The 14,862-nt window shown below is 49.9% G+C and overlaps 1 protein-coding gene across 2 annotated transcripts in view; it reads right to left on the bottom strand.

Annotated features, from left to right (window-relative positions):
- Positions 1–14,862, bottom strand: part of LOC309589781 (mitogen-activated protein kinase kinase kinase 3-like) — an 83,276-nt gene that overhangs the window by 14,191 nt on the left and 54,223 nt on the right. For both annotated transcript variants that reach the window (XM_082310288.1, XM_082310289.1), the window contains exons 6-9: positions 13,342–13,455; positions 11,703–11,814; positions 3,656–3,789; positions 827–900 (exon numbers count right to left, since the gene is read on the bottom strand). In XM_082310288.1, coding sequence (XP_082166414.1) covers positions 827–900; positions 3,656–3,789; positions 11,703–11,814; positions 13,342–13,455 — 434 coding nt within the window. The remainder of the gene's footprint in view (positions 1–826; positions 901–3,655; positions 3,790–11,702; positions 11,815–13,341; positions 13,456–14,862) is intronic.

Raw genomic sequence — 14,862 nt, 5'->3', positions numbered from 1 at the left:
CAAAAAGGAAATGGACCTTGATGCTGAGACAGATCCAAAGCGCGCAGAGCTGCAAACCCAAAGCACACTACACAATCAAATCAACACACCGCAGACCTGCCGGAACACAGCCTTGATGCTGTATGGCAAAAGCAACGGGGGGAAAAAAAAAAAAAAAGAAAATCTTTGATGCGGATGGAAAAAAAAATATATACTGCTTCCCAAAAGGACACCGTGTCTTATGCACAGCCTACCACGCACAGCAGCAAACGTACAGTTGCTGCGCACGTGTGAGCTTGAACCAACCAGCCACACCAACTATTGAACTGCAGCCTGTGTTAGTACAACGTGTTCTGGTTGCTTCCTGCTGAGAAGCTAAACTTAGTTGTTGCTCCTCTGGTGTCCTCAGCACCCTAACTGACACGTCTGTGGCTGCTAGCAGTGCACAGGGGCTGCCGAATTCACAAGCGGTCAATGGAAAGCAGACAGCATGCCCGTGGAGGAGGAGGCATGGAGAGGTTAATGGAGTATTGACCCGGTGACTGCAGAAAGCCGGAGGGGTAGGAGAGGGATCTGACTGAAGCAGAAAACCTGGGCACACAAAGCCAGGCTGTCTGCAGATCCCCAGCTACTTTGTCCAGCTCAGATTACTGCAATTCAAATCATACCATCGCACAGAAGTCTGTGCTAGGATCTGGTTTTTAGCATTCAGGATAAATTTGTTTTTCTCAGGTGCATCCTCATTCCAACAGGCACCTCAGGGGATGCCACTGACCCCGCTCCTCTCCCACCATGGAGCGGAGGGGCTGCATTTCAGCTTGTGAACATGGTGATATGCACGACTCACCTGTCCACAGATCTGTCCAGCGACTGGCAGCTCCCAGACAGCGACTCATCAGGGCTGATGAAAGCTTCAAGCATCTGGGAGTGAAAGAAAAGGGAAAATAATAAAACCACGCTCTTCAAGCTCCAGTACTAGCAGACCTCTGCAGGGTCAACAACACTCCACTGAGGCCGGCTGATGTACACCAACTGATGCCAGCCTCAGTACAGATGAGATCCAACCTAACAAAAGATTTCTTCCCAGTGGAAATCCATTTATGATGCCCTCTCCGGATTATTTTTCTTTCCAACTGCTATTTGCTAGTAGGGAAACCAAGGCAAAGATAATTAGCACCCTGATGTTTGAACCATGCTGAGAAGTCAATGAGATTCAAAGTGCTTAAAGTATTTGTGAAAAATAATAATAATAAAAAAAAAAAAAAATCAGGACACAAATGATATGCCCAGGGCCGAGTGGATGTTGTGCACCGCAGCCAGGATCGCAGCCCTGGACCCCTGACTTCCCCAAGCTGCCCCGGCACACGAGACCAGCCTTCCTCTCCAGTGATAAGCGAAGCATCATCAGGGCTTTTGGCTGGAGGAACTGGCTTGGCTCTCACTAGCTCAGTGAGTCAAAAGCTGCATTTATGTTGCTTCCTGGATGAGACATTGTACTGGACGGGGTTATTTATAGCCGGTTAGTAACAATAGAGGTTTTGTATTGAGTGGCAAACCAAGGGACTATGTGCACTTCTACGCAGAGCAGAGCTTGCTCAGGTCCACGCTGTGCTGCGGTCGGTACGATGCTTCCTCCTGGCTGCAGACCTGTTGTGGACACTCGCTAACCCCTACTCCACAGCCAGCCCCAAGCCCAGCTCGTTCCCGGGAAAGCTGAGCAACAAGGGTTAAACACCACGTGGAGTCACCCTTCGCTGGCACCCGGACCCACGTCGCTCCTCCTTCCCCACGTACGGGAACAGCCTCCTTTTCCATGTGCTGTTCCTGCGTTAGACCTCCTCAACCGGTTGTCATAACAGCTCGCATTGTTTTGGCAGGACAGTCCCAACTGGAAAGTGAGGTTTTTTCCCTGCTTCCCAATTTTTACCCCAAAGCCTCATCCTTCAAAGTGCACCAGCCAAAAAGGAGCAAGACCTCTGCTAAACCCCACTCCCCCCCTCTGCCAGCCATGCCAGGCCTCTCCCAGCAGTTAAAACAATGCTGAAACGGACTCATTTCTCGAAAGCATAAATTGGGAATCCAAGCAAGCTCTGTCCATCTGCCAAGCCGGTCTCAAGGCAAAGACTGCAGTTATACCACAGGCTTGCAGAGGGGCATCCCCCAAAAGGCAGCAAGCACTAGCTTGTAAGTGGTCTTCCACAAGGCACATAGGGAAGCTGCAGCACAAGGATGTTCTGAGGGTAAAGCCCATATGGGGAAAACCATGGCTGCTCAATGAGAAGAGAAAAAAAAAAAAAGCCTCATCCCCAAATCCCCTTTTTCCTGCATTTAACTCGCCAGAGAAGGGCAGCAGGCCACCCACAGCGTGATGCTGGGGAAAAGCAAGGAGAGCATCTGGGAACCTTCATCAGGAGCAGGCTCAGAGCTCAGCTAGCGCTAACGGGGCTCCATGAAAAGCCAGTGGAGCTGCGCCGATTTACACCCAAGAGGGGGTTCGTGTGGACCTTCCCCCTGCACGCACACACAATTTGTCTTAATCCTACCAAACGTGTTTGGAAGGCATGTGAAAACAATAGAAAGCCAACTTTTGGCTGCAAGGAGCACAAGATACATCTGCGCTCTGATGCTGCCAAGACTCACCCGGAGTGACTTCTTATTTTATTAATGGCTGTATAATAAACCGTTGAAAACACAACTTTGCCATGGAAACACTAGCACATCCCGCACACAAAAGCGGAGCTAGTGGGTGCTATTTCAGTGTAGGAAATGCACATCTCCCTAGGCAAGATCCTTGGGGGCCGTCACAGCAGCTTGCTGCAGTGAGCTTAGTGCCTTCCAGATGTCCCTCCATGGCCCTCCTGCATGGCCAGCCCTCCTGCAAATTGTGGATCCCGGTCCTGCCCTTCCAAGAGCTTTGCAAGAATGAATTGTGTGCCCAGTTAGCCCAGCTGACTTCACAGGACCTATACTAAGCTCTTCAGAGCTATAGTTTGAGCAGAGATGCAAATGGAGAGAGAGATGCAAGCTGCTCCTGCTCTGGTCCCTTGACACTCCAGAGCTTCCCCTGTCATGGGTACCAAATTGACTGGAGGAGGAGGTATTGCTCATCAGTGTGCTGAAGAACTAGCTGCTCTTTTATTACTGCGGGATTGGAATATACAAACTCCTTATTAAGAGAGGAAAAAAAAAAAAATATACGGGGGAGGGAGAGAGACAAAACCACAGAGAGAGGCTGCGGGCAGAGCCAAGAACTGTAGTCGGAGCTCAGGCAGAAACAGCACATGGGAAGCAGTGAGAGCTGCTGACATCCCCAGGCTGTTGCAATCGCAGGCAATCGGTTGCTTGGCACACTCCCTCGTGGTCCCCGGGATCCGAGAAGGCTACAGCCACGAGGGCCCGGCAGCTGGCGTGCACGCGTGTGCCAGATCTGCGCTCCTCCAGAGCTACCTGAGCACATTGCCATCACCGCTGCAGCTGGCTTTTAGGGTTCCTGGACGTCGGGCCCACTGTTTCTTGAGCATATCAAGCCGGGGGGCACTCACTCCTGGAAAAAACTGGCCTCAGCCCCATGTGCAGGGCTCACTGGAGATTTAATGGTGGGACCGGCACTCGCAGCGTAGCCTCTCTCATGCCTGATGCTGTTCCAGTTTAACCCACGCGCCTCGGCCCCACTTACGTTTTGATCCATGGTCTCGGGGATGAATTCGCCCTCACTGTTGATGCTGGTATAGGATCCCTGGCGAGCAATCTGCTGCTGCTCTTCGGGAACGCTCCCCGGGGGCGGAGAGCTCCGGCCAGTGTGCAAAGAGCCTAGGACATGGGAAAGGCATGGGTCAAGGAGAGGACTTGCCACATCCAAGTCCTTCCAGAGACGGTGTTCCAGTGATCACAGACATCCTGGAGATGCTGCTGGGTTTGAGCTTGTGTGGAAGGGAATGGAGGAGCTAGAGATGCAATACTGTTTACGGGCATCCTACAAAGCTTTTGCAACAGGGACAGTTTGTTACTGTGGGGCCACACAACATCTAGCAGACTTGGCCTTCAACCTATCCTGGATCCTAAGAGCTGTGCACTGTATCCAGGTGCTCTGTCAACACCAAAAAAAAAAAAAAGGGCTCCAGAGTTTTGTTGCAATACCATCAGGCAATCTCAGAGCAAAACGCAAATCCAAACCCACCTCCCCACTTTGACCTCCGGGCATTTCCTCCCTGGATCACGTCACTGCCTCGGTCAGCGACCTGGGAAACAGCCCGGGTGAATGTGGTGCAACATCAGTTAAACACTACTTATACGGAAAACAATTTGCACTCAAATACCCCTCTTCTCTCTCCCTTCCCTATACAAAAGTAAAGGGGAAGGAAAACCAGCCCTCAAATCCAAGAATCATGGGGAGGGAAAAGACCTACGGGATCAGCTCATCCCATCTGCTGCCGAGGGAGGGTTGTCTCCCCATCTGTAGCCCCGGTGGCTCCATGCCTGCAGCTGGCAGAGCCTCCACACCAGGCAGAGCCACCTGGAAAACCCTGTGGCTTTGCAGTGCATCACACGCACCGCGGCACAGGGAGCAAGGCTTTCGCAGGCACCCCACCAGGCCTCTTTAGCAAAGGGGGTTTCTATTTTGCACCTGGGAGAGAACTCCACCGATGTCGACAGCCCACTCCTCCCCATTATTCCCCCAAATCAACCCTAACTGATTCCTTGTGCCTTTTCAGGATTTAGGGAGCGTTGCCCTCGCTTGGCCCAGATGCGCAGGCTTGGCTCCGCTTGTCTTTCTGCAGTCCCTCCCCTCCATCCCTGGGCTGTCATCACTTCATGGCAAGGAATTGCTGACGGAGGTCCGTGCTGCTCCGTGCTAGAGCTTTAACCAGTTGGTATTGTGCAATGTGAGCCTTCACACCAACACAACAACTTGTTTTTAAGCAGACTTCTAAAAAGCACACATCCTTGAAGAGCCAGAAAGCACACGGAGATGCCCTTCCTTATGCTTCTTACCCACTTTTGCGGCACTCTTGCCAACTCTTTGGATCGTCACTACCATTTGGTAACAACGTGCCCAGGCTTAGCACAATATTGCAAGAGAACGGTACCGGGAAGGGGCCTATCGCATCGTGAAAAGTCAACACTGATCAATCAACACAACACTTCTGCCTCTTCTGCTGCTATTTTGCATCACAGTTACTGTGCCAAATTGATCTCTGGCATAAATCCATCAGCGTGATCAACACTTCAAGTCCAAGTCCCCACCTTTCACTTAAGCTGATACGCATCAGGAGCTGCTAACGTTAACAGTGTCACACAGCATTAAAGATCACTAAATCAGGCTCGCTGGATTTATACCAAATACATAGATATCTCTGTCCCACGGTACATCTCCCTCCAGACTCCTTGCTCCGATTGTAAAAATAAAAATCATATGGCTTTGAGTTACTTTTTTTTCTTCTTCCTATTTTCTCCTTCACAGATTTCCTGCAGGATAAGAACGCAGCGAAAAAAGCCCAACTGAAGTAACGCCAAGATCAGGGGGAGAGAATCTCTCGAGTGCTGCGGCGCTCATAATGAACTGGCTTTCCACCAGCCCTAAAAACAAAACCAGTTGGGAAGTACGGCATCCTCTCTTTGAAGATAAATAAACAAATGTTTAACCATTTAACAGTTCGGGCACCCTGGATAAATTACTGCATTATCATCCCCTCATTTGCTTAGCAGATGTCAATCCAGAATGCCACATAAAGACGTTAGGGTGGCTCTTGCTCCAAAAAGCTGCTAGAGGATTTGACGTGGTGTAACCGCTGTATCTTAGCTCTGCTAAGAAGAGTATATATATTTTGTTACTGCTGCTAAGAGGTGTGGGTCTGCTCATGCAGTGCTGGGATCTCTCGCTGCAACAACCCACCCACTGCCCAGGAAGTCTTCAACTCGGGTTCTACAAAGAGCTGGACATGCCCTGTTTGATTTTGAACCCAGAGAGTTAAATGAGATTTATCACAAGCATAAAGACTTTGCATGATCTCACATTAAGCCTTTGCCTGTAACAACTACTCCCAGTCATCAGGTCAGTTGTGTTTGACCTTCCAGAGTCATGTTTCCTGCCAAAAACTGTAAAAGGGGATAAGACACTAGCCATTTCCCAGCAGGCAAGGAAGTTAAACAAGACGCTCAGGCTTTTGCACGCCTGGAAACTGCTGGATTGAACCAGGTCCCTTTCAGCCAGGCTGTTCGGGTAGAAGAGCTGCTCTAAATAATTTATGCAGCTTCACACCTCCAGGAGCACTTGTTGCTGCTGCTTCACATCCATGCATGCCCATCCACCTGGGACGCACACAGGGAGGTGGCGGGAGCAGAGCCCTGGAGCCCAAGGTTGATTCCGCTCTCCAGCCCTGCCCTGCCCCGTTAACAAAACCTCAGGCAATCCCAGTGCTGCTGGTGGGGAGGGAATGGAAAATAGGGGTCAGGGGAAGAGAGCAACTGTGGGACTCAACGGCAGGCTTAGTTCATAGCGGGGGCAACACAAGTCATATTGGATATATTAGATAATGCTGCTTTACCCACCCGGAGGCAGAGGAAGAAATGGACAGACAAGCCCAGATGTGCCTGTTTGACACATCACGGATGCTCTTCACGCTTGACCTAATACTGAAGAAACAGCAGCAGCACGAGGCAGAGAGAGGAGACCCCCAAGGAACCGTCCTCCTGGGGTCTACAGGATTACATGTCAGCTCCAGTCCTCAGACCCAGCGGGGACGGGGCAGGCTCTGAGGCGCTTCTTTATAAGCCGAATGCTGGCCGATCTCAGCAGCTCTATTCAGGATTCCTGAACTCAGAGAAACTCTGCAGACTGGCACCGGTTGAGCATCTGACCTCGGTTACCCTTTGGAGCAAGGTACTTTGGGAAGAGATTCCTGCTCCATGTTACATGCACTAATGTAAAACCATATATTTGAGACGAGAGCACAGCATGTCCCAACCAGAGTGAACCAGGCCAGCACGGAGACTTACAGTCACTGCTGGCATCTACTGGGGTCTTTCATGTTCCCTTCTGCTATTTTTATTTAAGAAGTGTCTTTCATGCAGTATGTGCAGAGTTTGTGGTGCTGCACGTACAGCCAGCTCCCCTGTGCCAGGCTTGGCTTCCCTCCGCCTCCGCGTTCCCTGGCTTCACCCCTTCCCTGCCCTGGCAGGTCCTTCCCAAAACTTCATCCATCACCAATCGGCATCAAGCAGGGGTCCTGATGGAGAATAGAAGTCCCTTAAAAGTCAGAGCTGGGGAGGGTTTGTTGGCAGCCGCCTACGCTCACAGCTGCAGTCACGCAGAGCCCAGCCCTGGGATGACGTCACCGCAGAGCCAAACGAGGGACATGACGTCAAGATGTGCCGTTCCTCTGAGCCCTGGCAGAAACGTGGGGCTCAGGACGCAGCAGCACAAGAAGAAGAGAGAAACCTGCAGGAAATTTCTCACTCTGTGACTGTCAAGGGGAGGTGTCAGAAGATGGACAAAATCCCCCTCGATTTCTTCTTTTTCAGTGGGACCCTTACAAGTCTCCCTCTGCTCCATGCTGATCCTCTGAGGATGGATCCTACATCTTGATTTAAGGCAAACTTTAGAGTACTTCTATACTAATAAGCAGGACAGAGCCCATTTTCTAGCCTTAAAGCAGCCAGTATGATGCACACAGCCAAATTTTCCTCCTCTTCTCAAAAGAAGAGTGGGCCCCTCCCCACAAGAAGGACATCGAGGTGCTGGAGCGTGGCCAGAGAAGGGCAACGAAGCTGGTGAAGGGTCTGGAGCACAAGGCTGATGGGGAGCGGCTGGGGGAGCTGGGGTTGTTTAGTCTGGAGAAGAGGAGGCTGAGGGGAGACCTTATTGCTCTCTACAACTGCCTGAAAGGAGGCTGTAGCCAGGTGGGGGTCGGTCTCTTCTCCCCAGTAACAAGCGACAGGACGAGAGGAAGCGGCCTCAAGCTGCACCAGGGGAGGTTTAGGTTGGATATTAGGAAACATTTCTTCACCAAAAGGGCAGTCAGGCCCTGGCCCAGGCTGCCCAGGGGAGTGGTTGAGTCCCCATCCCTGAAGGTATTTAAAAGACGGGTAGACGTGGTGCTCGAGGACATGGTTTAGTGGTGGGCTTGGCAGTGCTGGGTTAACGGTTGGACTCGATGATCTTAAGGGTCTTTTCCAACCTAAATGATTCTATGATTCTAAATAGAGGGGGTCTCATCCATCCCAACTCCTCCAACAAGTCCCTAGCCCACACTACCCCAACTCGTACCCAGGCAATGCTGGGACGGCAGTCATTGGTACAGGGTTGGTCAGGCAATTAGCCAGTGCTAATGATTAATCAACCCCATCCACAGCCAGCCAGTGCTCATGTCCTGGCCCTGTGAATTTAACAGCACAGGTATCACCTCCAAGCCTCTGTTTCTCAGAGTCATCTGGCCCATGCACCAGCAAAGTCTTTGTACCATCCCTCTCCGGAGATCTGCATTCAAATCCCCCCAGCATGCTAGCAGGGGGTGTTTCCACTGAAATGGCGATTCTGGAATGGGGCTCTTGAATAATTTGTGCATAATGTTCTGAAACATGTATTTCCTAAAAGTAAATAAAAACAACCCTCAGTTATCTGAAAATCCAGAACCCAAACAGATTTTAGCCAAAGTTTCCTGGCACTCAGCTGAACATTTGCAGATGCTGGTCACCAAGAGACTGGAACATTTTCCACTTCCCCCACCCACCCACCCCCCCAAAAAAAAGGGGTGGGGGGATTTCCAGCGAAAAAGTTTATGGGAAAAAAAAATAAAATACTGACTTTGTATAAGGTTTTTCAGGGACATGGAGTGAAGACATTTTCTGTCCAGCAGAAGCAAAAATAGACAAATCTTCCCGAGAACATCTACCCCCCTTCCAATGTGCTTGTGCCAATAACATGCAGTTTTATTTTTCACTGCTGCTAACATGGCAGAGTCAGCAGAAAACCATGAGACATCTCAGAAACACTGAGAACGTGACCCGAAACCACCTTTTTTTATAAACTCACTTTAAATCTCCTTTTAAATGTGGTTTCAAGAAAAAAAGCTAAGTTGAGTTAAGACCCTCTCTTGATAGCAACCACTTTGATGACAGCAGAAGTAAACACTGTGAAATACCTTGCAACTGCAAATGAAGAATAGTTGCTCCTACAGAAATCCCAGCCTCTTAGGCTGCCTTTTGACTATCCACCAAGTTCAGTGAAATCCCCGGTTCAGGGAACCACAACACAGGATCATCGCTGTCTGTCTACTGCCTGACTTTCAGTTTTATGCTCCATTTGAAACACTGCTCTCCCTTTCGGCTCACTGGAGTTTCTGCCCAGCTGCTAGATTACCCAGTTCTGACTCAGGAGATCAAAACCTACATCTGCTGGATTGTGAACACCTCCTAAGCAGGGCTATAGTAGCTTCATACAGACCCCAGATAACTCCAAAGAGAGGTTTGGTGTGCTGTTACCATGCAGAGGGTTTGTCGCAACCTCTTTTCAAACTAAGAGCAAGACTGACGGTCTGCATGGAAAAAAACAGAGCGACGACTGGTTACCTTTGCTACCTGTGTAACAGCACTGAGGACGCTGGTTTTGGTGCATTAGCAATTGGCATGCAGACTCTCCTGAAGATCCCAACGTTAGCACACTCTGCATCCTACATCTGGTGCCGCCCAGTCCTCCTCCTCCATTATCTAGATTAAACCAGCGCGTTATACCCATTCTTCCACTCTACTATTCAGGCATTCCCTCGAAACCCATCTGTACCTCAGGTTCACACCCTTGCAGAGCCGACGTCTCTTCCTTTGTCTGCCTTGTCTTATCTACGGGATGCTCTTCAAGGCAGGGACACCTCACAGTCAGCAGGGACCTGGGCAGACTCTCGGTATTACAGTACCTCCAAAACAGTAAGAAAAGGCCAAAACATGGCATAAAAGCTAGTAGGAAAGTCTAACTTTGCAAGAACTAATCTCGCTAGCACAGCTACACGTGGGATCAATTCTGGGTTCACGCATCAGTGACAGCTCCTGGTGCCACAGCTCTTAGCTGGCTTACGTTAACAGCTTAACAAGTGCCAAAGAAGAGCAGCAGAGATGTTTTGCTCAAGCACAGTTTCTGCTGAGGCTCTGTGCCTTACCATGTGTTTGTGTGTGCATTTCATTCAGAATCATCTAGTGACTCTGCCAAGACTCGGGGCAAACTCTCAAGAGCCGTGTGAGCTAGAAAAAAAAAAAACACAATAGAAAAAGACATGCCTGGCACATCCAAACAACAGGCCCAAAGCGAGCTCTTGTACACGTACCACCCACCCCTGGCTTCAGTAACATCTGGGCACGGCTGCACAAGGGGCTATATTGGACCTACCCTAGAAGAACATTTCCTACATATCATTGTCTGAGATGCAGCAAACCACAGGATATGTTATCAAGGCAGCACAGGCTATGAGACAAAGGAAGGACAAATCCTTTGAGAAAAATACTCTTTGTTGCCCATAGAAAAGAGTTTAAGTGGTTACTGCCATATAAGTACAGAGGATCGTTGGAGAATGAAGCATATCTTCATGTATATTTGTATAGGAGGATCCTACATCACTCAAGGCCTCTGATTCTGTTGTTTCTCCAGTTGTCGAATAATTGTATGAAAACAGGGATCTGTAGAAATTACCCTGTAACCAGCACCCACAGATGCAGCAGAGAATATTCACTGTATTTCAAGATCATTGATCCTGTCTATAGGTTATAAGATGAATAATTATACCCCTGCTATACAGTCCTACGGGCTGCTTTACCAGTTCTGCACAAGGCACCCTGCTCTCTACAAAATCCTACAAGGTTCTTCACACAAAAGGTCCTACAGACAGTTTATCGAGGGTACTTGTCATTTCAAAAAGCTCAGAGTATTTTAGAAAGCAAGAAAAGCATAAACTCAAGCAGAGAAAACCAAAGAAAAGACTGCACAAGGCTATGAACAAACTCCAGTCCCTGCGGGGCTGCAAGAAGAGACTAGGCATTTGCCAGCCTGGCTTCAGAGGCTGCAGGTATCTGCTCCCAGCGCCTCTGAAGGAAAGGGATGCTCCCCTTCATCTGAAACGCGACCACTGAAAAACACTGCGCACATCCATTCTCCTGAGAAACCACAAAAGCAACTACCACAGACTTTATTTCACCAACAAGAACAGATTGGTGGCACAGAGACACATATTTGGTCCTTATGTGGTGAAGCTGGTCCCAGCTCAGGAGCTAAGGAACCCAAGCCCATTCAGCTACATTATTCTGCTAACTGGGGAAGGGGGAGAGACAGCGAGAGAACGACAGCAGATGATTAAAGGAATAAGTATGTCAAGGTCTCAAAAAGCCTTGGCTTTCTCTAGATCCTTACTCTTCACTTTGATGAAGCTCAGTAGCATCGAATTCACTGAAGATTTTTATCACTGCATTGCCCCCCTCAGACTACACCTCAGATCCCCTGCTCTTCTTAACTTTCATGCCCGACGTGACTCTCTGCTCAGCACAACCTCGTCCGACCTGTGCAGCTTGCAGAGTCTGCTCCTCAGGCTGAGGATAAGCAGCGACTGCACTGAGCTACTGGTGGGAGACATCAGGGTGGGGGTCCAGACTGTAGCAGCTACAGGGCTGAGACAGGAAAGAGAAAGGGGATGGTGGCCAGCGTGTAACAGCACAAACCACCCCGCAGAGCGTTGCATTTCACTGACCTGTTGAATACTTCCGCGTCCTCTCGGAGTCCTTGTACAGGGATCCCATGATATCACCCATGGATCTGGAGATCCTCATTTCGTGCTGTTTACTGTTGTTTGGCTGGAGGAGCTGGTAATCAGACAAAGGGAATATTCAGACTCTGCCAGAGCCCTTGCAGACACACCACGTGAAACCATGTATTTGGCTCCCCATGACCATATCAGCCAAGAACCAAAAAAAAAAAAAAAAAAAAAATAGAAGACACGCATATAATCCAGGGTGATCCAAAAATCATTCACAAACAATTCACATCTGTTATTAAAATACTCTAATAAGATAAGATTGAGCTCCAGTTGATAATGATAAATACAGATATTTGACATAAAAGACCGTTCCCACACTGGCATGATTTCCAGATAGATGGACAGATTGATGCCTGCCCTGAACCCAAGTCTGCAGTCCCACAATGGGAGCCTCTCCTCCACACTCCCCAGACTTCAGTGGCAGCCTAGGCACTGCAGCGGTTCCTCTGTTAACACAGCAGAGGAACAGAGCGGAGGATCAGGCTCTGCTAGGGAAGACAGATAAGGGGGAAAGCAAGGAAATGACAATCCAACTGGTAACTTAACTGGTAGTGGCCAAGTCTTACTAAGTTAACACGGTACAATGCACTGTGATTTTGTGATAATTCTATGTATGACCTCGGAACCATATGTTCTTGCATGGTTACATGCTTCAGGAAGAGTTGGACCTACTCTCAAAGGTATGCATGAATCTACCTGGCTGCCCTGCTCTTAGTAGCTGACTTGCAACACTGCAATGTTCCTGCAGTTGCTAGGGCAGATCGCCCCATTTCTGCCCAGGATTTAGGGAACTCCAACCGATGGCTCAGTGTTCCCCTGCGACTCTGGTCCCTGCACCTTTTGAGAGCCTCTCAAAAGCAGCAGAGAAGTTCCAGGAGCTGCGAGCACCAGAGGTAGCAGGAGGACAAGCACTATGAGTTTGAAGACTCCCAGTCTCCCTGGTACTTCTAGGAAATACAAGGAAGAAACGGAGTTGCAACATCAGTAAATCCCTTCCTTTACAGCCTGTGCTTGGGGCAGCACGACATGTGCTTTGGCAAGACACTCTGTGCAGGCGAGGTCAAGCTAACAGGCTTAACTGCAAAACCACTGAGCTCAGGAAAAACAAATAAATAAATAATGGGAAAAAAGACAGTCTTGCATGAGACTGAAGGATTCTCCAGTTTGCTCTCCCTGGCCTTTAGCACTGCAGCACCACACGGAGGGAAGAGTCCCCACATTGCCACCCAGCATGGCAAGGGCCAGGGCATCACCCTCTAGATGGAGGAGAGGCTGCAGAGGAATGGTAGCAACATCCCTAGGCCCAAAGCCCAAGGGGTTCTCCTGGGGTTTAACCTTGTTTGAGGATCAGTACAGTATTTAACCCTTCACAGGTTGCAGGAGGAGCTGAGCTCAGTCTCTGGGCTGCCACCACAGGAGGATTTCCGAGCAGCTGAGCCAGAGCAGGGCTGACCCCCCTCATCAACAGCTTCCCCTCTCCTCTGCACTGTCAGGAGATTCATTTCCACTCCCCAACACAATAACAAGGCATCTCGCTCCGGACACGAAAGAGCAGAGAAGGTGAAGGGCTCACATTCGCTTTCTTTGGAGCGCTCACGAGGATCCGCAGGCTCTTCAGGGAAGGGCTCAGCTCCAACTGTTCCATCGCTTTGTCCAAATCTTCCTGGGATTTCAGTGGGATCAGGAGCTGGAAGGGATTAAACAAACACCGGAGCACGGCAGTGTCACACTTTTGGGTAAACAGAGGAAGCCAGATCCTTACAGCTTGGGAATTGGGGGACGAGGGAGGAACCTGAGAAAGTGGATGGAAAACAAAGCTCCCATGCCCTCCAGCTTGCCGAGCTCTAATGTTTTCTTCCAAGTTCTCATCTACCAAGGAACAGACGCAAAAAATCACAACAAAAAACATATGCAAGGAGAAAGCTTAAAGGTCATATCATCAATTCAGCCAGTGGGAAGAGGAGAGGGCTGAGATGAAACCTTAGGCTTGCTGCCTGCTGTTCTGGGGTTGCTCTGATCTTCGAGTTTGTAGGCAAGACCTGCTGCTACCCGGCCTGAAAACAGCCCCACACGTTCTTCCTGGGTTTCTTCCTGGGAAGACAGTCATGCAATGGTGCTCCAAGAAAGCAGTGAGCTGCACCCAAGGATTTATTCTGGCAGATCCTCAGTGGCCTTCCCTACTGCTGCAGCCTGTGTTCCTGCGCACTGACACCGTCTCCCTAGTGTTTGGGCACCAGGTGAAAGCAGGGAACATCTCAGAAGCAAGAGTCTCTTCCCTTTTGATGTGAAAGGTGTGCATTGCTCTCCCTCCAAGAACCACTTCTGTGACTCCCAGCAGGACAAATTCAGCTTCTGCCCTTTATAAGGTAAATAGAAGAGAGAGCTCCACAGTGCCGCGTCTACCAGGCAGCTGAAGGTCCTGATATTTTCCTGGTAAGTGGCAGACTATTGCCCTCATATCTCCAGAGGGAATCTGAACCTCCTGACATTGCCGTGTGGTGTACCACGTCCTGCAGACAGCCTGCAAAGCTTCCAATGCCCAACACAGCTGCACTTCAGAGGAGCTCTGTGGCCTTCTGCTGCCCTGGGCTAAGATTAAAAACACAACTTTTTGCCCCTCCTCCAGGGGCATTCTGCCTAATCTCACAAAAACCAGTCCTCAGCCTCTGTAGGTTGCCTCGGGCATTGGCACTGAATCCAGCCAACACAGCACGTTACACTCATGCCTGTGCCAAAGTACACAGCACTTCCACCCATGAAGGGACCAAGTAGCTCCCAGCAGGCTCTCACGGGGTCTTACTGGGAGCCACAGCTGCCCAACACTCCTGAAAGGCAGCTCAGCCCTCTGGGTCATCAGGGTTCATGCCACCAGCCACAGCAAACGCACCTCAGGTCAACCACTCCAGAAGACGACACTCAAAAGCCTCCTGTGTCTACCTTTTTGATCCCAGGGTGTTGCCAGGGGTTTGGCTGTTGTCCTGTACATAAATACACCTCAGACTGTGTGCACTGAGGCTAGGACTTTGGGGATGACCAGGTCAAGGGAAGGCTGTGGGCCCTGGCCAAGAGAGATGAGGTTTCACCTTGGGAAACT

This window comes from Platalea leucorodia, assembly GCF_965183815.1.
Source record: "Platalea leucorodia genome assembly, chromosome: 1".
NCBI classification, from domain to species: Eukaryota; Metazoa; Chordata; class Aves; order Pelecaniformes; family Threskiornithidae; genus Platalea; species Platalea leucorodia.
The sequence above is the reverse complement of the archived record's forward strand: the minus strand, read 5'-3'. Positions and strand labels throughout refer to the sequence as shown.